This window comes from Tupaia chinensis, unplaced genomic scaffold, assembly GCF_000334495.1.
Source record: "Tupaia chinensis unplaced genomic scaffold, TupChi_1.0 Scaffold000539_1, whole genome shotgun sequence".
NCBI classification, from domain to species: Eukaryota; Metazoa; Chordata; class Mammalia; order Scandentia; family Tupaiidae; genus Tupaia; species Tupaia belangeri.
The window spans coordinates 5,457,807-5,480,652 of record NW_006160052.1 but is presented as its reverse complement, the minus strand read 5'-3'; the positions used below and the strand labels follow the sequence as shown (position 1 = coordinate 5,480,652).

General features: G+C 48.4%; 1 protein-coding gene across 2 annotated transcripts in view; it reads left to right on the top strand.

The window, feature by feature from the left end:
- Positions 1-3,491: 3,491 nt before the first annotated feature.
- The window catches only part of CPN1 (carboxypeptidase N subunit 1), a 39,161-nt gene continuing 19,806 nt past the window's right edge, over positions 3,492-22,846 (top strand). The window contains exons 1-3 of one of the 2 annotated variants that reach the window (XM_014591170.2): positions 3,492-4,022; positions 7,967-8,163; positions 16,906-17,061. In XM_014591170.2, coding sequence (XP_014446656.1) covers positions 3,800-4,022; positions 7,967-8,163; positions 16,906-17,061 — 576 coding nt within the window. In that variant the 5' untranslated portion in view covers positions 3,492-3,799. The remainder of the gene's footprint in view (positions 4,023-7,966; positions 8,164-16,905; positions 17,062-22,846) is intronic. The other variant, XM_006157373.3, reaches the window with a different exon arrangement.

Sequence of the window (22,846 nt, the reverse complement as noted above, 5' to 3'; positions counted from 1 at the left end):
GAAGGGATTGCGGCGTGACCATCTCCCCTGGGGGGTGATTTCTCGCTTTCTGTCTCTCTGTCTCTCTCTGTCTGTCTGGCGAGTGCACGTACCCTATAGCGAAAATCTCTCCAAAAAAAAAAAAGAAAAGAAAAAAAAAGATTTATCTGTGTTGTACAAAGTATTTTGCTCCTTTTTATTAAGAATATTCTACTGTATGTGTTGTGGGATGGGTTCTACGATAATATCCGGGTTCTTTCATCAAGAAAGGTTCTTGATGTTTTGGACAAAGAATTGATTGAAACGTGCCATTAGCAAAAGGGAAAGGTGGTTTATTAAGTAAAAGCAGAAATATACTCTTGAGAGGTAGGAGCGGGCCTGAGCGGTCAGAGGAAGAGTAGCTCAAAGGCCCAGCAGTTACGTTCTGCGAGGTTTATAATTTTTTAAAGGAATATTTATTTAATTTTATTTATTTTCACTTTTAAAATTTGACCAGATAGAGACAGAGAGAGAGAGAGGAAAAGTGAGAAAGCAAGTCACCAGGTCCAGGACTTGAACTGCCCTCTGCCATGTGGGAGTCCAGCGTTTTAACCACCATACCACCTGTCAGTCCCAGGTTTATAACTTTTTAACTTAGGTTGTGTCAGGTGATCATTGGTTGGGCCCATTGATTGTTCTCATCTCATTGGCTCTATCTAATGTAGCTATGCCCACTGATTCCTCTCATTGGCTATATCAGACGTGGCTTAATCAGCTAGACACCCCCCATATGGAAATCTCCTGCCTGTATTACCTTGGGTGAGGAATTTTCTGCCCTGTCTAGCCGCACAGGCAATGCTCCGGCCCCCTCCCCACCTCCATTTGCTTGCTTTCTCCTGCCTCATATGGATACACCATATTTTGTTTATCCAGCAGTTAGGGGATGTTTGCATTGTTTTTACTTTTCGTCTATGGTGAACAATACTGCTATGGACATTCATGTACACATTTTGTGTGGCTGTATGTTTTCATTTCTTTTGAGTAGATACTTCGGAGCAAAATTACTGGGTTATACAGTGAGTATATATTTAACCTTTTTTTTTTTTTTTTAAGAGGTTTTTGCTACAGGGTACGTGCACTCGCCAGAAAGACAGAGAGACAGAGAGATAGAAAGTGAGAAATCACCCCCGCAGGGGATATGGCCACACTGCAATTCCATCTCCTCCATTCTCCTCTTAGGATCTTAGGCACACGTGCCCGGTGTGAGTTTAGGCCACCAGGCCTGGGGCTTGAACCGTGGTTAACTACATGGGAGTTCAGTGGCATAGCCATTATGCTAACTGCTGGTCCCTATATTTAACCTTTTCAGAAACTTCCAGGCCAGCCTGTTGGCCTGATGGCTAAGGCAGTTGGATCCCACGTAGTCAACTACATTGTTCAAGTCCCAGACTCAGTGGCTTGAAAACTTCCCAGGCACGTGTGCGTGCTCAAAGTCCCGACAGAGGAGAAGGGATCGTGCTGTGTCCATTCCCCATGGAGGATACTTTCCTGCTGCCTCTCTCCCTCTCTTTGTTAAGAACACACACCTTCTGGAGCATTACAAATGGAAGGAAGGGGACCAGCAGTTGGCATGGTAATTAAGGCACTGGATTCCCACATGACTAACTTCATAGTTCAAGTCTTGGACTTGGGATTTGAAAACTACAACAAATGAAAATAAATAAATAACTGTTTTTTAAAAATGGAAGGAAGGAAGGATGGGTGGAAGGAAACATAAAAGAAACTGCCAAACTGTTTTCCAAAGTGACTGCTCTACTTTACATTTCCACCAGCAAAATTTAAGGGGTTCCAGTTTCTCCTCATTCTCGCCCGTACACGTCATTGTCTTTCGATTATAGCCATTCTAATGGAGTGATCTCTCTTGTGATTTTTAATTTTCTTTAATGACATCGATATCTTTAAATGTACTTATTAACTATTCATGTATGTGCTTTGGTGAAATATCAATTCAAATATTTTGCATATATTTTTTTGTTTTTTTTTAGAGTTTTACCATAGGGCATGTGTACTCCCTGAAGCAAGAGACAGAGACAGAGATAGAGAGAAGGAAAATGAAAAATCACTCCACAGTGGGGACGGCCATGCTGCAATCCCTTCTTCTCCATTCTCCTCTCAGGATTTTGGGCATGCCCACACACACTACTGGCATGATTTTCAAGCCACTGTATCTGGAACTCAAACAGTGGTTGGCCATGTGGGAGTCCAGCACCTTAACCACTATACCACCTGCTGGCCCCATATTTTAGATTTTTAAACTTTTTTTTAACAGAAGTTTTTGCTGTAGGATGTGTGTACTCGCCAGAGAAACAAAAAGTGAGAAATCACCCCCAAGGGGCGATGACCACATCACAATCCCTTTTCTTCCATTCTTCTTTTGGGATTTTGGGCACAAACGCATATGTGCCGGGTGTGAGTTTCAAGCCTCTAGATCTGGGACTTGAAAGGTGTGAGTTTCAAGCTTCTAGATCTGGGACTTGAACTGTGGTCAGCTATGTGGGAGTCCAGCAACGTAACCATTGCACCATCTGCTGGTCCCAATATTTCAGATTAAAAAAAAAATTGTTTAGGACACGTGCACTCACCAGAGGGAGAGAGAAAGAGAGATTTTGTTTAGGACACATGCACTCACCAGAGGGAGAGAGAAAGAGAGAGTGAGAAATGAACCCCCAGAGGGGTTGGCCATGATGCAATCCCTTCTCCTTCATTCTCCTCTTGGGATTTTAGGCACGCACACATTCCTGGCGTGTTTTTCAGGCTGCCAGGTCCGGGACTCAAACTGCATAGTTGGCCATGTGGGATCCAGCCTCCTTAATCACCATGCCACCAGCTGACCCCGTTATTTAGTGTTTATTTATTTATTTAATTGCCAGAGGGTGTGTGTGTGTTCACCAGAGAGAAAAAAAAAATAAAAAGGACAGAAAAGAGAACGAGGGAGGGAGGAAGGAAGCACCCCAACAGGACGTAGCCATGCCACCATCCCTTCTCCGCCCCTCCACCCTGTGGGACTCTGGGGCGCCCATACACATGCACTGCTGGCGTGCTTTTCAACCCGCTGGGGCCAGGATGCCAACTGTGGCCAACCGTGCTGGATCTGGCTCCATTCATCACCAGGTTGTGGGCCAGCCTTGGCCATTTTAAAAAACGGGATCGTTGCTCTTATTATTACGCCGTAGGCGTTCTTGACCTGTTAGGGCTCTTCAGTTACTTGATTTATGCTGGTTTCCTTCCAGTCCGTGGCATTATCTTTTCATTTTAAAAATGGTATCTCTTGAAAGATGTTTGAGGAGGACAAGGACAAGACAGGGCCGTGCTTCAGGGAGGAGCGGCAGCAGTATGTGGGCTGGGGAAGGGACAGAGTGCCCTTTGTCAGCTGCGACAGGAGCAGGCACACACCAAGTTCTTCCACTTCTCTGGGAACCCCAGGGTTGTAAGAGCCCTCCGGAGCGCCTGTTTACAGTCCGGTTAATCAGTAAACCCGAGCCAGGGAAACCACCAATCTGTGCAAGTGCAAAACCCTTTCAAAAGGAATTTTCCTGGATTCGCAGAGGAAGAGAACAGAGGGCCAAGAGACCCGTGGCTGTCGTGGAGCGCCAGAAACCATTTGCAGCCCTGAATGGGGCGGCTCGGGACGTCCTTCCAGGAGCTGTCCCACGGGTGCGGGCTGCGGGGACACTCGGAGGGCTGGTTCTCGGCCCTCGGACTCTAACTGGTGAAGACGCCCCGTGGTTTGGACACGGGGGGGGCACGTTTCCGTGGTTTGCTTGGAGAAAACCCCAGCAAGATGTCAGATTTGCTCTCCGTCTTGCTGCACCTCGTGCTCGTCCTGAAACTGGCGGCTCCGGTGACCTTCCGCCACCACCGCTACGACGAGCTGGTGCGGCTGCTGTACAAGGTGCACAACGAATGCCCCCACATCACGCGCGTCTACAGCGTCGGGCGCAGCGTGCAGGGGCGGCACCTCTACGTGCTGGAGTTCAGCGACTACCCTGGAATCCATGAGCCCCGTAAGTGCTGGGCGGTCCCCGGAGCTGGGGGGGCAGCACCCTCCCCTTTCACGTCCAGTGATGGGGAAGCTCCCGAGGGGCCGCCCACCGTGACCTCTCACCTCCTTCTCAACCTGTGACACGCGGGTCCCTGCTTTGCCCTCGGACCCTTCCCTCCTGGGAGCTGCAGCCCTAGGGTCCAGACCCTCCCTCCTTGGGGGGGTTCCGTGTGCCCAAGACCTTCGGGGTAACAGACAAGTCTTCCCCGCCCCCTTCTCGTCCCCTTTCTCTCCCGTTACCCTTATTTTGTCTCTTTCTGTTATTTTATCTTTTCAGGGGCTAGTGGCTCAGGAAACAGGTGGGAACAATGAGCTCTTCTGGTTGGGGAGGAAACTCCGAGGTTTTGGCATCTCTGCGGGGGAGTGGCGGTGTGGCAGGGCTTGCTACCCTAGGGAGAGCTTGAGCTTTTCCATCCGACTCACTTTTGTTAGTTTAAACATTTCTACTCTAAAAGCAATTCGTGTTTGGAGTGAACTCTGAAAATGAGAGAAGGAAAAACCATGACCAGCAGATGCCCTAATGGTTACATCACTGGACTCCCACGGAGTCGACCTGAGTTCAAGTCCTGGACCTGGCAGCCTGAAACTCCCGCCAGGCGTGTGGGTGTGCATGCCCAAAATCCCGGGAGGAGAATGGAGAAGGGATTGCAGCGTGGCCATCCCCCCGGGGGAGGGGGTGATTTCTCGCTTTCTGTGTCTGTCTGGGAGAGCATGTGCCCTATAGCAAAAATCTCTCTCTACAACATAAACTTAAAAATGTAAATAAGATAAAGAAAAACTAGATGAAACCGACCTGATAATCCTGCCACTCCCCGGTAACCATTGCTAGCATATTGATGTATATCTTTCTAGGCTTTTTTTTTTTTTTTTTAATTTAAGACTTTTGCCGTAGAGTGTGTGTGCTTTCCAGAAACAGAGAGGCCAAGTGAGGAACCACCCCCGAAGGAGGATGTCTATCCCTTTCCTCCGTCTTTCTCTCAGGATTTGGGGCACATATTCACATGAGCCTGGGGTGTTCTTCACGCTGCTTGAGCCCTGGAGTTGGCGGTGTGGATCCAGCGCCTTAACCTCCACACCTCCCACTGGCCCTCTCTAAGCATTAAGAACCCCCTTTACACACACATACTCGTTATAGAAATGCAGCTACACTCTAAGCGCTTCTGTGAACTCGTGGTCTGTCACGAAGGCACTTCCGTGTGTAAGCGTAGACCTCCGTCATCGTTTTAGAGGCCGCAGCGTGTCCCACCCCGGGCTCGTACTTAACGGCCATCCCAGCTGTGTCTGCTTCCCCGGTGCGTTACTTGCAGCCGCTGTGCTGTTCAAGTTATGTCAGCGCCTCCTGAAAACAGCCCGCCTCAACTCTCTCTCCCTCTTACATTTTCTGTTGCCACTTTCACACCCCCCAGCCCTAGCCTGGACTCCACCGTAAACTGCCTAAGTTATTGCACTAATTTTTTTTTTCATTTTAATTTTTTACAGAGGGCGTAGGTGCTTGCTGGAGAGAGACATGGAGGGAAAGTGAGAAAGCCCCTCCCACGGGAGCGGTCATGCCCCACTCCCTTCTCTTCCACTTTTCCCTCCTTTTGGGGTGTTGGCTGCATACACGCCCAGCATGTCCTTCCCCCCAGGTCTGGGGCTCTCAGCGTTGCAGCTGGCAATGTAGGATTCGCCACCTTAGCCACCACACCGCCGGCTGGCCCTAGACTCGTCACTGGTCTCCTAACTCCTACCCACCGCCACCCTCTGCACCTTCCATTTGGCACGCAGATGCCGGAATAATTTTCCTAAGTACTGACATGATCTTCTCATTCTCCTGCATTAAAGACCTCACACTCAGGGCCAGCAGGTGGCGTGGTGGGTTACGGGCTGGATTCCCACGTGGTCAACCACTGTTTGAGTCCCGGACCTGGTGACTTGCTTTCTCACTTTCTCTGTCTCTGGTCAAATTAAAAATTAATAGTAACAAATTAAATAAATAAGTAATTCTTTTTAAAAAAAACCCAAAAAAAACCCAAAAAACAAAAATTCCTCACACTTAAAGGATTAGGGCCATGACAGCTTCAGCATATTACACAGGAGAGGCCCACGACAGCCACGTGATGATTACTTCAGAGAAAGCCCTTACTGGTACAAGCAAGTCCTCACGAAGCAGGCGCTTCGCTTTCACTCAGATCCTGTGACCTCGTGGAAGCCTGTGGGCGCTAACAGACCTTGTTTGGTTAGTCTCCCACCCCACGGCCCCTTCCTGGTGCCCCTGTCCTTTCTGGCATTCGAAGCCTTGCTTGGAGTTCTTTCCTGTAACACTGGCTCCCACAGATCCCTCTTTCTCCAAAGGCCTTTAACAGCTGCTCATCTACTCATTCCTTCCCTCCCTTCATTCCCCAAATGTTTATGGCAAAGAGTAAAACAAAGACCTCGTCCTCTGGGCCTGGATTCTAGTGCGGTAGACTGGGTAAATACGGATTACATCAGATGGAAGGAAGTGCTCCCGAGGAGACTCAATTGGGAGAGAGAGGGGTGCCACGGGGGAATCTGGGAGGAATTGGGGGGCGTGAATGCTCAGGAAAGGGTCTCTCACCGAGTGGCTTCCAAACAGGGATCTGAAGGGCCTGGTGAAGCACGTGATGCTGGTATTGGGGAGGACGAGACGGCAGGCAGAGGGAAGAGGAGAAGCCAGGCGTCAGGAGCAGGGTGTGCCGCCACGCGGGAGAAACAGCGACGGGGCCACTGCGGCTCCAGCAGGAGAGATGGTCCGAGCCTTCCAGTAGGGACTGAACAACTAACATGGCAGGAAAGAAGACTAAGACCAATTTAGAATAATTAAGACTGGGACCAGCAGTTAGCGTAATGGCTATGTCGCTGGACTCCCACGTAGTCAACCGCGGTTCGCATCCCGGACCTGGTGACTTAAACTCAAGCCAGGCGCGTGTGTGTGCGTGCCCAAGATCTCGAGAGGAGAATGGAGGAGAAGGGATTGCGGTGTGGCCATCCCCCCTGGGGGGTGATTTCTCGCTTTCTGTCTCTCTGTCTCTGTCTGTCTGGCGAGCGCACGTACCCTATAGCAAAAACCTCTCAAAAAAAAAAAAAGAATAATTAAGACTAATTCTCCCAGATTAATTACATTTTCCATGGGATGAGGGACAACTATTGTGCTATAACCTAGAATCCTTTATGAGAGCAAGTTTCGAGAAAATACTATCCTTACCCTGAAAAGATTTGTCTTGGAACCAGCACTTGGTGTAATAGCTGCATCACTGGACTCCCTGTAGTCGACCATGGTTCGAGTCCCGGACCTGGCAGCTTAAACTCATGCCAGGTATGTGTGCATGTGTGCCAAAAATCCCAAGAGGAGACTGGAGAAGGGATTGCGGTGTGGTCATCCCCTCTGGGGGAATCCTGTCTCTCTGTCTTTCCGGTGAGCACATATGCCCTATGGCAAAAATTTTAAAAAGGAAAAATGAAGATTAGTCTGAGAAGCAGAGTGGTACCATAAGGTACTATAAATCCCTCCTGCTCTTTGGCCTCCGCATTTCATTCACTAGGCCCCTCCGGACAAGTTGCCTAACCTCTTCTGGCCCCAGTACCCTACTCTCACCCTGGGCCTACCAGGCCTAGTTCCTAGGTTTTCTGTGCAGATCAGCAATAATGACGTAAGTGCCAGGTATAGCATGGGGGTTCAATACGACTAGTCATTATTATCCTGGGCATGGCTTTTTGTAGTTTTAATCATTGCAAAAGGTTAGGAAGGGACTCAGATTATTGAAAAAGACCCAATGAAAGCATGAGATTTCCCTTTTATTCTTCACTGGCAAAGAGGGAGAAGGTCCCTTTGCAAGGTTAGGGGTCGCTGTACTTCCAGACTGTCCGCATCTTTTCTCTTCCTGCGATTGCATTTTCCCCTTGCAGTGGAACCGGAAGTCAAGTACGTGGGGAACATGCATGGCAACGAGGTGGTGGGCCGCGAGCTGCTGCTGCAGCTGTCTGAGTTCCTGTGCGAGGAGTTCCGGAACGGGAACCAGCGCATTGCGCGGCTGGTGCAGGGCACGCGCATCCACATCATGCCGTCCATGAACCCAGACGGCTACGAGGTGGCTGCGGCCCAGGTATGAACCCAGGGGAGCTGCCAGGGGAGGCTAAGCCTTTCTCAGAAATAAGCAGAGACCAGTAGGCAACGCACCCTCATGTCCCACTGTAAATGTCCCTCTAAAATGAAAGAAAAAGCGTCGGAGAGGTAAAACCATATATAGGGACCAGCAGTTGGCTTAATGGCTATGTTGCCAGATTCCCATGTAGTCCATGTAGTCAACCTCGGTTCGAGTTCTGGATTGGGTGGCTTAAACTCACACTGTGAGTGTGCGAGCGTGCCCAAGATCCCGAGAGGAGAATGGAGGAGAAGGGATTGTGGTGTGGCCATCCTCCTGGGGGGTGATTTCTCACTTTCTGTCTCTCTCTGTCTTTCTGGCAAGCGCACGGGCCCTATAACAAAAACCTCTCAAAAAATTACACATATATATATAATATAATATAATATAATATAATATAATATAATATAGAAATATAACACAGCACGGGTCCGTCCTGGAGCATGGCGGGAACGGACGTGGGCGCCCTCTACCCCGTCAGCGCCTTTCCAGCTGACCTCGGGTTTCGTCGGGAGGATCAATGTGGCAATGCTGTGGCAACACGTCTAAACTGGAAAATACCAAATGTGACGAGCTGTTGCAAAATAGACTTCGTTTCCTGAACTTTCAGCTTCGAAACCTAAGTACCTTTCTCTCCCACGCCACACTCCTGTTTGCGTTTGTGGGGAGGAGAGCGGCTCTCCCCACCCCTGGAGGTAGAGGGCAGTCGGAGGGCCCTCACGCTGTGCTAGCGCGTGTCTGCACGGGCGTTCCCTCTGCTGGCTTCTGTCTCGTCTCCCAGAGGTTTCATTATATTTGAAGTGGGACAGGTGAGAAAAAATGTCTACGGGCTTTTTACTTCATTTTCTAATATAAATTCAAAATGCCAGTTTGCACAAGCTTAAATGACTTGTTCTGTGGCTGAGCATCAGAATCGTACTGTTAAAATTCAGAGTCCCAGATCTCACCCAGGACCTATTGAAGGTGAAACCACATGTTTATCTGCCTTCCTTTAACAGCGATGTTTAAGCATGTTGAGGAGGGGCTTGGGGCCTGGCATATGAAAGAGTATTTTAGGGGCCGGGAGGTGACATGGTGGCTAAAACACTGGATTCCCACGTGGCTGACTGCGGTTGGAGCCCCAGACCCAGTGGCTTGAAAATCACACCGGGTACATGTCTGTGTGAGCTCAAAATCCCAAGAGGAGAGTGGAGGACAAGGGATTGTGGTGTGGCCGTCCCTCCAAGGGGTGATTTCTCTCTCCCTCTCTCTCTAACTCTTTCTGGTGAGTGCACGTTTTCTATAACAAAATCCTTAAAAAAAAAAAAAAAGTATTTTAAATCTACTTAAGAATAGAGCTGGGGTAGGTGGAGGCAGACCAGGGAATACAGCTAGGATATTGACCGAAACACAGATTTGACTCTTGAAATCTTATGACTTCTACTGAAATGACTCAACAAGTGAAAAAAGTATACTTTGTTCCATCAGAGAGGTGCCCACTAATGTGCTGCAGGACCCGAGTTCCCGAGAGCAGGGACACCGGGGAGACATGGGAGAAGCTCGGGCTGGCAGCTTCCCTGTGCTCAGCTCTCTCCTGGGCTGTGGATCGCAGTGGGGGCAGCCGGCGCCAACGCAGCCCTGCCCAGTCCTCACAGTAGGTAGGGGAGGGACTGAAGAAAGTCCCGCCAGGCCTCTGGGAAGCCGGTCACCTCGGCTCCTGCTGTGTTCTTGTTCAGAGGGAGCCCGTCTTGCACCCCAACTCAAGAGAAGACCCAGCTGGTTCTCAGGCTCCCAGAGCTACGCGCTCTGCCAGAGTAGACCTGTCTGCATGGTTAGTAAGGGGAAGACCTGCACGGTCACCAGACCTTACAGCTGCCTGTATGGCCGACGGAGTAACGCCCGCCTGCACTACGCCGTCCACATCCTAAACGCCAGGATCGCTGAATATAGTATATTCTTAGGCAGGAAGGAATGAAAGTTGCAGGTATTAAGTCGCTAATCAATTAACCTTAAAATATCCTGGATTATTTGGGTGGATCAATAATTTGGAGCACAATGGCCCTTAAATGGGGAAGAGGGAGGCTGAAGGTCAGAGTCAGAGAGGTCTGAAGATGTCGCACTGCTGTCTGGCTGTGAGGACGCAAGAAGGAGCTACAGCGAGGAGTGGGCGTGGCCTCTGGGGGCGGGCAGAGCCAGGAGTCAGATTCCCCTAGGGCCCTCGGAAGGAATACGACCCTGCTGACACTTTGCTTTTAGTTCCATGAGACGCATTTTCATCTTCTGACCCCCGAAATGATAATCAACTTGTGCTATTCCTTTTTTTTTTTTCTTTTTTTTTTTTTTTTTTTAGTTTGCTATAGGGCATGTGCACTCACCAGAGAGAAAAAGAGAGGGAAAGTAACAAATCACACCATCATCCCTTCTCCAGTCACCTCTTGGGATTTGGCGCATCCGCGCGCACATACACACATTCAGCGTGTTTTTCAAGCCACCAGGTCCGGGACGCAAACCACATAGTTGACCTCTTGCAAGTCTCTTGCATTCCCACATGGAATCCTCTTGCATGTGCTGTTTTTCTCAAAGTTTATTTTTTTCTTCCATGACCCAAGGAGACAGAGACTGAGACAGAGACAGAGACAGCACCAGCCGGGCCTCGACAACGCCGTGCATTCCCAGCCCTCACCCAGCCCCAGACAGTGGGCGAACGTGTGTCTGGCATGTACAGGGAGGTCTCTGGACTTAAACTGGGGATCTTTTCATATGGAATTGCCTAGCAAAGCATCCCTATTGGTTTTTTTTTTTTTCCCGAGAGCGATTTTTGCTATAGGATGCAAGTTTAAACCACCAGATCTAGGACTCGAACCACACTTGATTGCATAGGAGTCCAGCGACAAAACCATTATGCCATCTGCTGGTCCTCAGCAACATTTTATTGCTGTACCACTGTCTGGCCCCCTACTTGTGCTGTTTGTTTTTGTTTTTTAGATTAAAAAAATATATATTTATTTATTTAATTCTATTTATTATTATTATTATTATTATTATTATTACTTGAATTTGACCAGTGTGAGAGAGAAATGGAAAGTGAGAAAGCAAGCTGCCAGGCCTGGGACTCGAACTGTGGTCAGCCATGTGGGAATCCAGTGCCTTTATCCACCACACCAGCTGCCAGACCCTGTGTTTTAATTTTTTGCCATAGGGCACATGCACTCACCAGAAAAAGACAGAGACAGAGAGAGAGGGAAGGTGAGAAATCACTCCCCAGAGGGATGGCCATGCTGCAATCCCTTCTCCTTCATTCTCCCCTTGGAATTTTGGGAACACATGTACACACATCTGGAGTGTTTTTCAAGTCTCCAGGTCCGGGACTGGGACCGTGCAGTTAGGCACGTGGGATCTAGCACCTTAATCACCATGCCACCTGCTGGCCCTACTTGTGCTGCCAAGTTTGTGGTAGTTTGTTGTAGCAATAATAGGAAACCTCCTGTTAGGGAAGTCCCTCCTGCGGTGTGTGATAAAGCCCACGTTTGTCTATACTGCCAGGAAAGGGCCACAGTGACGCGAAAGAGCAAGCAGTGGGAACACCCCGGAGGCGTAAAGGAAATCATGATGTCAGAGAAATGTACGGCAGACTGGAAAGCCAGATAAAGTCTTCCATCGGGTCTGAAGTGATGTAGGAAACATAAGAGAACTTGGAAAGAGAGGGTGGCGGTGTGTCTGTGCGCTTCTGGCTGCCTGGCTTCCTTCCATTCACCCCACTTCCAGGGACAGCTGAGAGTCTGGGCTCCACACTCGCGGTCCATGGGCTCCAGAGACACCACTTCCCTTCCGTACCACGCAAAGCAGGAGGTGGCATTTCAGTTTCGAATGAACCCTTTAACATCGCTTACCCTAGCACTTTCTACAGTCAATTATTATGTATGTACCTCCCAGAGTGTACTCTGAAGGCCAGAGTAATGTCTCGTTATCCCTTCCCCATCTGTGAGAGAGATCTCAGTAACTGTGGGTTGACTGACTGAGTGAATGCGTGAGCTCGTGAGTGATGACATCTGAAGTGTGAGCAGAGAAATAAAGGGAGCCGGATAGCTGATACTGCTCAGAAGAAAGACAAATAAGGGTCCGATTTTTAAAATTCATTTATTTATTTAGTTTTAATTTGACCAGAAAGGGACAGAGCCAGAGAGAGGGGGGAAAGTGAGAAAGTAAGCCACCAGGTCCGGGACTCAAACTGCAGTCGACCCCATGGGAGTCCAGCACCCTTAGCCACCACGCCACCTGTTGGCCCCAGGATCCTAATTTTTTAAAAGTGGAGAGAGAGGAGCCAGCAGGTGGTGTGGTGGTTAGGGCACTGAACTCCCACATGGCCAGCTGCAGTTTGAGTCCCGGCGCTGATGGCTTGCTTTCTCACTTTCTCTCTGTCTCTCTCTGGTGAGCACACGTGCCCTTTGCAAATTTAAATAATAGCAATAGTAATAAATAAAATTAAATAAATTTTTTTTTTAAATGGTGGAGTAGGTTTCCCTGGTGTAACCCCTTCGGAAAATTGGTTACCAGTTTCTCAAACAGTCAGACTTAGGGGGCCATGTCCACAATGCAGCAGTAATGTGTTGCTCACGAAAAGAGTCGGGGTTAAGGCACTTGATTCCACATGGCCAACTATATAGTTCAAGTCCCTGACCCAGAGGTTTGAAAAACAAGCTGGGTGTGTGTGCATGCCTAAAATCCCAAGAGGAGTCTGGGGGAGAAAGGATCTGGTGTGGCCATCTACCCTGGGGGATGGTTTCTCACTTTTTCTCCCTCTCTCTCTGGTGAGCATACAAATCCCATAGCAAAAACTAAAATAATAATAATTAATTAACTAATTAAAAGAAAAGAAAGAGCAGATCCCGCACGGCCACATGGTACTGATCTGCTTGGAACATGCTAGGCACGTGTGTGAGTGCCTCAGTTCTGACGGGCTGGAGCCTGGAGACCTGCACGCAGGGATCTCAGGGTGACCAGACCCTGCGAAGGATGCTCCTCTCTCTCTCCCTCTCTCTGTCTCCCTCTCTCTTTCACACATGTGTGAGCTCATGTCTTTTCATAAATAGAGAAAAAATGCTTTTAATTTAGAAAGTCAAACATGGGCTTCAGGTGGTGGTGCCGTGGCCACACCGCTGGGCTCACATAGGAGAGGTCCTGGGTTGGCGTCCAGGACCTTCTCTCTGTCTTTCCCTCTCCCTCTCTCTGAAGGAAAAAGGAAAGTCCTCCACAGACTTACCTTGTGGCTTCAGTTCCGTTGGTAGGCGTCTACCCACGGGACGTGGAACACGCATCCACACAGAGCTGTGTGATCACCCGACACTGCCGTGCGTGTTCCAGACACGGGAACAACCCACACGCCTATGCACTCGGTTGAAGAGCATGCCCCCCTCCACGCATTTGTGTTCTTCTGGAACTCGTGGTGCGCCCTTATTTGGAAATCCGGTCTTTGCAAATGAAATTAAGTTAAGCAGAGGTGATACCAGGTTGGGGTGGACCCTAAGGCCAATGTGACCAGTGTCCTAAGAAGAAGGAAGAAATTCATAGCTAGAGATACAGACACGAGGGGCCAGCAGTTGGTGTAATGGCTATGTTGCTGGACTCCCAGCGGTAGTCGACCGTGGTTCGAGTCCCAGACCCAGTAGCCTAAACTCACGCCGGGCGGATGTGCGTGTGTGCCCAAGAGCCCGAGAGGAGAATGGAGGAGAAGGGATTGCGGCATGGCCATCTCCCCCGGGGGGTGATTTCTCGCTTTCTGTTTCTCTGTTTCTCTCTGTCTTTCTGGCGAGTGCATGCGCCCTATAGTAAAAAACATTCAAGGGGCTGGCAAGTGGCATGGTGGTTGAGGGCGCTGGACTCCCACATGGCCAACTATAGTTCAAGTCTCAGACCTGGTGGCTTGCTTTCTCACTTCCTCATTCTCTGTCTCTCTCTGATCAAACTGGAAAATAACAATGATAATAATAATAAAGCTAAATAAAATAATTCTTTAAAAAAAAATTCCAAAAAAAAAAGAGACAAGACACGAGAGAAGGCCTTGTAGAGGTGGAAGTGGGAATCTGAGTACCACCTACAAGCCCAGGACTGCCGCGAATTGCTTCTAACCCACAGAGGCTAGCAGAGACAGAGGGGACCGTCAGAGAGCATGACCCTGCCATGCCATTATTTCAGACTTCCGGACTCCAGAGGGGTGAGAGAATGCATTTCTGTAGTTTTAAGCTCCTGGTTCATGATAATTTGTTACAGCAGCCCTAGGAAACTGATGTAAGCCACCAAACGGTGACTGAGATAATATGATAGATCTGTATAATTCAGCAATGAAAAGAAATAAAGTGGGGACAGCAGGTGGCATGGTGGTTAAGGCGTTGGACTCCCACCTGGCTGACTGCAGTTCAAGGCTGGATCTGGTGGCTTGCCTTCTCACTTTCCCTATCCCTGTCTCTCTCTAGTGACTATAACAAATTTAATAATAACAATAATTTAAAAAAACTGTTAAAAAAAGAAAGAAAGTACTGATACATGCTACAACACGGATGACCCTCAAAACCATTATGCCCACTGGGGAGGAAAAAAAACACAGAAGAACATCTAATGAATGACCCACTCGTGTGACTTGTGGGTCATGTCACATAAGGGGTCAAATCGACAGAGACAGAAAGAGCTTACCTACAGCGTAGCTCAGGTGAAAACGGGGAGCGACTGTCAACGGGAATGTGGTTTCTTTTTAGGGTGATGGAAACATTCTCAAATTGGATTGCGATGACAGCTGTATAGCCCTGCAAACACTGACATCCACTGTGCTTTTCTTTCTTTCTCTTTCTTCTTTCTCTTTCTTTCTTTCTTTCTTTTTCTTTCTTTCTCTCTTTCTCTCTTTCTTTCTTTCTTTCTTTCCTTCCTTCCTTCCTTCTTTCTTTTTCTTTTTTGTCTCCTTCCTACACATAGCCAACTGAAATTTGAGTCCTGGATGCGGCAGCTTGAAAAATCACACCAGGATTGTGTGTGTGCATACCCAAAGTCACCGGAGAAGGGATTCGGTGTAGCTGTACCTGCTAGGGGATGACTTCTCACTTTCCCTCTCCCTGTCTCTCTCTAGTGACTATAACAAATTTAATAATAACAATAATTTAAAAAAACTGTTAAAAAAAGAAAGAAAGTACTGATACATGCTACAACACGGATGACCCTCAAAACCATTATGCCCACTGGGGAGGAAAAAAAACACAGAAGAACATCTAATGAATGACCCACTCGTGTGACTTGTGGGTCATGTCACATAAGGGGTCAAATCGACAGAGACAGAAAGAGCTTACCTACAGCGTAGCTCAGGTGAAAACGGGGAGCGACTGTCAACGGGAATGTGGTTTCTTTTTAGGGTGATGGAAACATTCTCAAATTGGATTGCGATGACAGCTGTATAGCCCTGCAAACACTGACATCCACTGTGCTTTTCTTTCTTTCTCTTTCTTCTTTCTTTCTCTTTCTTTCTTTCTCTCTTTCTCTCTTTCTCTCTTTCTTTCTTTCTTTCCTTCCTTCCTTCCTTCTTTCTTTTTCTTTTTTGTCTCCTTCCTTCCTTCCTTCCTTCCTTCCTTTTCCCTGGAGCACATGTGCTTGCCAGAGAGAGGGGGAAAGGAGAAAGCACTCCCCCATGGAGAACGTCCCACCGCAGTCCTCTCTCCTCCGTCTCTCCCAGTCTCTGGGATCTGGGACCTGCACACACATGCCAGCAAGTTTCCCAAGCCACCGGGGCTGAGACTCAAACCACGTGTTGACTGCCTTAACCACGAGGCCACAAAACCAGCCCGATTGTACACTTTCACAGACATTTCTTTTTAATTTTAAAGTTTATTTCTTCCATGAGAGAGAGAGAGAAAGAGAGACAGGCGCCCTCACCAAGGTCCTCGCACTGTGACCCGCCTCCAGTGTCGCCAGCCCAGATCACGGGCATGTGTGCAGGGGCACATGCACCCAGTACGGACAGGATGGCCTGGGAGCTAGCCAGGACCTCCCCACTGGGTCCAGTTGTAGTACTGTTTCACCTCTAGCCCCCGAAGTGTACACTGAAAATGGGCGACTAGCTGGGTACGGTGGTAGGGCCCTGTAATCTCAGCTACTTGGGAGATGGATAGGAAGATTGTGGGTTTGAGACCCACCTTGGCAACATAGCGAGACTCTGTCTCTTATCTAAAAAAACCCAACAAAATTAATTGTGGTATGGTCTACAGGGAAACTTGTACCATGCCACTGCTATTCTTGTTAGAGTTTCTCCTGGGGTCTCTATCTCCACCATGTGGTCTACAGGGAAACTTGTACCATGCCACTGGGACTTGGGACAAGCTAAAGAAGATGCTACATACTGATAGATTAAGAATCTAAAAGGAATTACACAATGGACCAGCCAGTGGCATGGTGGTTAAGGTGGCTGGATCCCACATGGCTGCACAATTTGAGTCCCAGATCCAGCAGCTTGAAAACCCCTCTAGACACGTATGGCCAAAATCCCAACAGGAGGGAGAAATAGCAGAGAAGGGATTGCACCATAACCGGCCCCTGGGGGGTGCTTTCTCGCTTCTCTCTCCCTCACCTCTCTTTGGTGAGCATGTGCACCCTCTGGCAAATTATTCTAAAACAGAAAAACAGAACTATGTGACGGTCTTTGGATTCAGTCTGAAATCTTTATTTGTCATCTGGTCGTTTTCTGTCTAGGGCCCGGACACGTCTGGGTATCTGGTCGGCAGGAACAACGCGAATGGAGTGGACCTAAACCGGAACTTCCCTGACCTCAACACCTACATCCACTACAACGAGAAGTATGGAGGCCCCAACCACCACTTGCCTCTTCCGAACAACTGGAAAAGTCAGGTAGGAGAGGAGATTTGCCCGCAGAAGCAGGTCAACCGGCATCTGGAATTCTGGCAGAAATGTCGCTAAGTGGTCCTCACGTCAAAGCAAGCAAGAATGAAGTACAGCTCAGCCCGTGCGGGTCCACCTAGAGCCAGAGTAACTGCCTTAGGCCCTCGTGTTGGGCCCGGAGCATTTGATGTTGGAGCTGGCGGTGGGGAGGGCCGGTGGGGAGGGGGTGAGCGCGGCGTGTCCAGGGCCTGGGACTTCATGATTTTACCAAGTTCTTTCACAGGCCGGGTCATCGTTAGAGTGCGGGAACGCTCGGGCAGCGGTAGCCATCTCTGTAGATGTTATACCCAGATAAAGTCATTTAGGGGCCTGCAGGTGGCATGCTGATTAAGATGCTGAACTCCCATGTGGCGTGGCTGACCATGGTTCAAGGGTTGGAGCTGGTAGCTTGCTTTCTCACTCACCCTCCCCCCCCACCCGCCACACACACACACACACACACACACACACACACACACACACACACACTATTTTTTTTTCTTTTTTTTTTTTTGGAGAGGTTTTTGTTATAGGGCACGTGTACTCATCAGAAAGACAGAGAGAAAAAAAAAAAAGAAAGAAAGACAGAGAGAGACAGAGAGATAGAAAGCAAGAAATCACCCCCGGGGGGATGGCCATGCCGCAATCCCTTCTCCTCCATTTTCCTCTGGGGATCTTGGGCACGCACACGCACCCGGTGTGAGTTTAAACCACCAGGTCTAGGACTTGAACCGTGGTCGGCTACATGGGAGTCCACAATGTAGCCATTATGCCTCTGCTGGTTTTTTTCTTTTTTGAGAGATTTTTGCTATAGGGCACGTGTGCTTGCCAGAGACACCGAGAGACAGAAAACGAGAAATCATCCCCCCTGCGGGGGAATGGCCACGCTACAATCCCTTCTCCTTCATTCTCCTCTTGGGATTTTGGGCATGCATGCACTGGCATGAGTTTTAAACCGCCGGTTCCGGGACTCAAACTGCAGTCAACTCCAACTGCGTGGGAGTTCAGCGACATAACCATTATGCCATTTGCTGCTCCCATCTCTCTCCTTTGTTGATGAGCACATGTATCCTATAACAAATAAAATAATAGTATTAACCATAAATAAAATTAAATAAATAATTATTTAAAAGTAATAAGTCATGCAGCTAACAATGCATTAAAACTCGACCTTCCAATTTCTATTCTAACATTCTTTCTAGTAACTAGACTGTGCAAAGCGACCTCTAGAGTCTACACAGAAGTCTCTTTTATAGGGCCAGCTAGTGGCGAGGTGATTAAGGTGGCTGAAAACTCTGTGATCGACTACAATGGTTCGAATCCCGGATACTCAGTGGCTTGACATGGGTGCATATGTATGCACCCCCAAAACCCTGAAAGGAGAAACGGAGAAGGGATTGCAGTGTGGCCACCCCCACGGAGGGGTGCTTTCCCACCCCACCCCAGCCCCAGCTCTCTGGCAAGCACGCACATGCTCTGGCAATGAAAAAGAAACAGAAGTGCCTTGAACATGCGATGAGCTTGCAGCTGTCTCGAGAAGGAGGTTCAAGGAGGCTCGCCCTGATGGTTTTTCCTGCCCTTCTATGTGACACTTGACAGCTGTGCTTCCGCCCGCTCATTTCTCACTCTCAATCCGAGATAGCATTCCGGTCCCCAGGCCTCACTCTCTGGGAGGTGTGAATGCAAACCCTTCCTGTGATGGCCTCAGCCTGCTGGTGGGCCTGCCCCGGCAATGACTCCTGCCGTCCTGGCGTTTTACACCGTGTGGGGTAGTTCTTTACTTCCTCTGCTTCTAATTCTCGTTCTTCTTTAAAATAAATTGCCAGAGGGCACATGGACTTGTCAGAGAGAGGAGGAGAGGGAGAACGCACCCTCGAGGGGGCATGGTCACGCTGCTCTTTCTCCTCCACTCCTCCCTCCTGTAGGACTTCGGGCACTTACACTCACGTACCCGGGGAGTTTTTCAAGTGGCCAGGACTGGGATTCAAACCATGGTCAGCCCTCTGGCTCCCTGCAAGTCCACTGTGCCAGCCCATGGGAGAGTTCTAAACGTTCCACTGTGAATATCTAAACTTAGAGAAAAGTAAAGCAGGCGTGAGCTTTTATATGGAAGTTCCTCAGGTGGAATAGTCTCATTGTGTTCCCCTTGAAAATCAAGCAAACGCCATGCCGACGTGTTAGACTTCTTTCTCTCTCTGTTTTTATTTGTTCGTTTGTTTTAAAGTGTTTGTTGTAGGGTGTGTGCGCTCGCCAGAGAGAGGCAGTGAGAGGGAAAGTGAGAAATCACCCCCCCGGGAGGATGGCCACACCACAATCCCTTCTCCTCCATTCTCCTGTCGGGTTTTGGGTATGCACGCACACATGCCCAGCGTGATTTTCAAGCGGCCAGGTCTAGGACTCAAATCATGGTTGACCCTGTGGCAGTCCAGTGCCTTAACCGCCGCCACACCTGCTGGCCCCACTCTGGTTTTTTTATTGACTTTTTAAAAGTTTATTTCACTAATGATAGAGAATGTGTGTGCATGAGAGAGAGAGAGGAGGAGCGCTCTCAGCGGGGCCTTGTCACGCTGTCAGCCCTTTCACTAGCCCTCCATCTCCCCAAGGTCCGGAGCACACCTGCCGACCCCGTGCGTTTTCCAAACCCACAGCAGGCACGTGGCTTCCAGCACTGCAGTTCAGTTTGGTACTAACGGCGCCACCTCGGCTGGCCCTTCAGATGATTTTTTTCCAAAATAATTATTTATTTTATTCAATTTATTATTTTTTTTTTCAATTTGCTGCAGGGTCTGTGCACTCACCAAAGAGAGACAGAAAAAAAAACAGAGCGAGAAAGAAGGAAAGAGAATGCAAGCCGCCAGGTCCAGGACTTGAACCACAGTCAGCCTTGTGGGAGCCCAGTGCCCCAACCACCATGTCACCTGCTGGCTTCCCTTTAAATGGCTTTTGACAGGATCCCACCATGTTGCGGTCCACCTGCCCAGCCTCCCAGTTGGCTGGAACTGCAGCCTACTTAGGCTGGGCTGGGAATCAAACCCAAGCCTCCTGTGTGGGCTCAGCCTCCAAGTAACAGCATCTTAGCATCCAGAGCCACTGTGGCTGTGCCTGACCTGTTGGATTTCTGATGGCAGGTAACTCTTGGCTCGGGCAAAAAATAAAATCAAAAGTAACTTTGTGGTACTATATCAAGCCAGAAGAATGCTTTATTAAACTGGTTTTTCTAAGTAAAATCGGGTAATGGAGTCGATAGTAATTAGGCTCCCATTGGGTCATCTGTTTAAAACTTAGAAGAAAAAGACAATGCAGGAGCTGGCAGGTGGCGTGGTGGTTAAAAATACCAAATTCCCAGGGGACCAGCAGTTAGCGTAATGGCTATGTCGCTGGACTCCCATGTACTCGACTGTGGTTCGCATCCTGGACCCAGTGGCTTAAACTCATGCCGGGCGCGTGTGCGTGCATGCCCAAGATCCCGAGAGGAGAATGGAGGAGAAGGGATTGCAGTGTGGCCATCACCCCTGGGGGGTGGTTTCTCGCTTTCTATCTCTCTGTCTCTCTCTGTCTGTCTGGGGAGCGCACACTCCCTATAGCAAAAACCTCTCCAAAAAAAAAAAAAATTAAATATGCACACACACACACACCCCCACACACACAATATCAATTACATTTGAAAACATTAAAAAATAAAAAGGTCTCTGTCTGGTCAAATTTAAAAATAATAATAACAAATGGAATAAAAATAAATAAATAATTCTAAAAAAAAAAACAAAGAAGACAATACGAAGTTCCTGCTGCTCCTCACTAAACGGCCTGGAGGACGAGGAGCAGAGAGGCTGACTCTGTTTGAGGGTGGCTGAGTACATGAGGAGAGGCAGCTTTGAAGGCCCTCGTCACAGAGCAGAACCGGCACCCGTGCTGCTGCACCCACTCTGATTGGGTGACGCCCAGCCTTCTTCATCCAGTCTACTTGGGATGGGAAAGAGGGGTTCAAAGCTGACTCTTGGTCCAGGAGGAGCCGTTAACACATGAACACCACATAATCTTTTTAAAAAGAATTGTTTATTTGGGACCAGCAGACGGAGTAATGGCTATGTCACTGGACTCCCACATAGTCAACCGCGGTTTGAGTCCCAGACCCGGTGGCTTAAACTCATGCCGGGCGCATGTGCGTGCGTGCCCAAGATCCTGAGAGGAGAATGGAGGAGAAGGGATTGCAGCGTGACCATCTCCCCTGGGGGGTGATTTCGTGCTTTCCGTCTCTCTGTCTCTCTGTCTCTCTCTGTCTTTCTGGTGAGTGCATGTGCCCTATAGCAAAAACTTCTCCCTCCCCAAAAAATAAATAAATAAAAAGAACTGTTTATTTTATTTATTATGATGATGATTTTAATTTGCTGTAGGGCATATACACTCACCAGAGAGAGAGAGAGAGTGAGAAAGCAAGCCTTCAGGTCTGGGACTCGAGCTGTGATCGGCCATGCGGGAGTCCAGTGCCTTAACCACCACACCACCTGCCAGCCTTCATACTATATAATCCTTAACTAGGTCCATCCTGAGAGGAGCAAAAATGGTGATGATTGCAAATTATTTGCTTATACTGCAAGTCCAAGTGGATTCGAGGCTTTCTCTTTAAAAAATTATTTCATCACTGGGACCACCAGTTGGTGTAATGGCTATGTCGCTGGACTCCCACATAATCAACTATGGTTCTAGTCCTAGACCCGGTGGCTTAAAGTCACACCGGGCGCGTGTGCATGCGTGCCCAAGATCCCGAGAGGAGAATGGAGGAGAAGGGATTGTGGCATGGCCATCCCCCCAGGGGATGGTTTCTCGCTTTCTATCTTTCTGTCTCTCTGGTGAGCGCATGCATCCTATATCAGAAACCTCTCCAAAAATAAAAAATAAAAATATTTAATCACTGTACAACTTTACAGCATACAAAATAATTTTTTTCTGCCTGGAATACACTGCATATTGGTGTAAAGATATTACCATACACATTATTATCAACAGACAATTTTCCACTTTTGTGTCCATTGAATGTTTTGCTCTTCTCCCCCCGGCTCCTCCCCCTGCCCACTGCCCACCCTCCTCCTGCACTGTCTTCAGGCTGCCGTTACTATTATTTTCTTCAATTTCAAGAAAAGCAGTTGTAGCTTTAATGAGTCAAAATGTTAAAAGTTAAGAAAATTTTGTTTGAGACGTAAAGCCAGGAAAAAGGTTAGGATTCTGTCCACACAGTAGGTAGGTACTAAAAATCCAAGAAACAAATATGGACAGAGCTAAAACCTAGTAACAAGTGCACTGTAGTTCTCTTCTGAGACTTTTTTTTCTTTCTCTGTTCCCCCTTTTCCCAAAGAGCAGCTTTAAAAAATTAAAAAAATTTTTTTTTATTGTCAGTGGGTACATGAGCTTGTGTGCGCGCACGCGCGAGAGAGAGCGAGCGAGCGAGCGAGCGCAATCCATAATCGGGTATGGTCACACCACAATCCTTTTTGCTCCATTTCTCCTTCTTGTCAGTGTTTTGGGCATGTGCGCACACACACACACACACCTGACATGTTTTTCAAACTGCAAGACCCAGGATTCAAACCCCCATCACCACGTGGGATCCAGCTTTCCATGCATAGCACTCAACCACTGCACTATGGGGCTGGCCCTGGAGGCTTTTCTTTTTTCTTCCTTTCTTTCTTTCTTTCTTTCTTTCTTTCTTTCTTTCTTTCTTTCTTTCTTTCTTTCTTTCTTTCTTTCTTTCTTTCTTTTT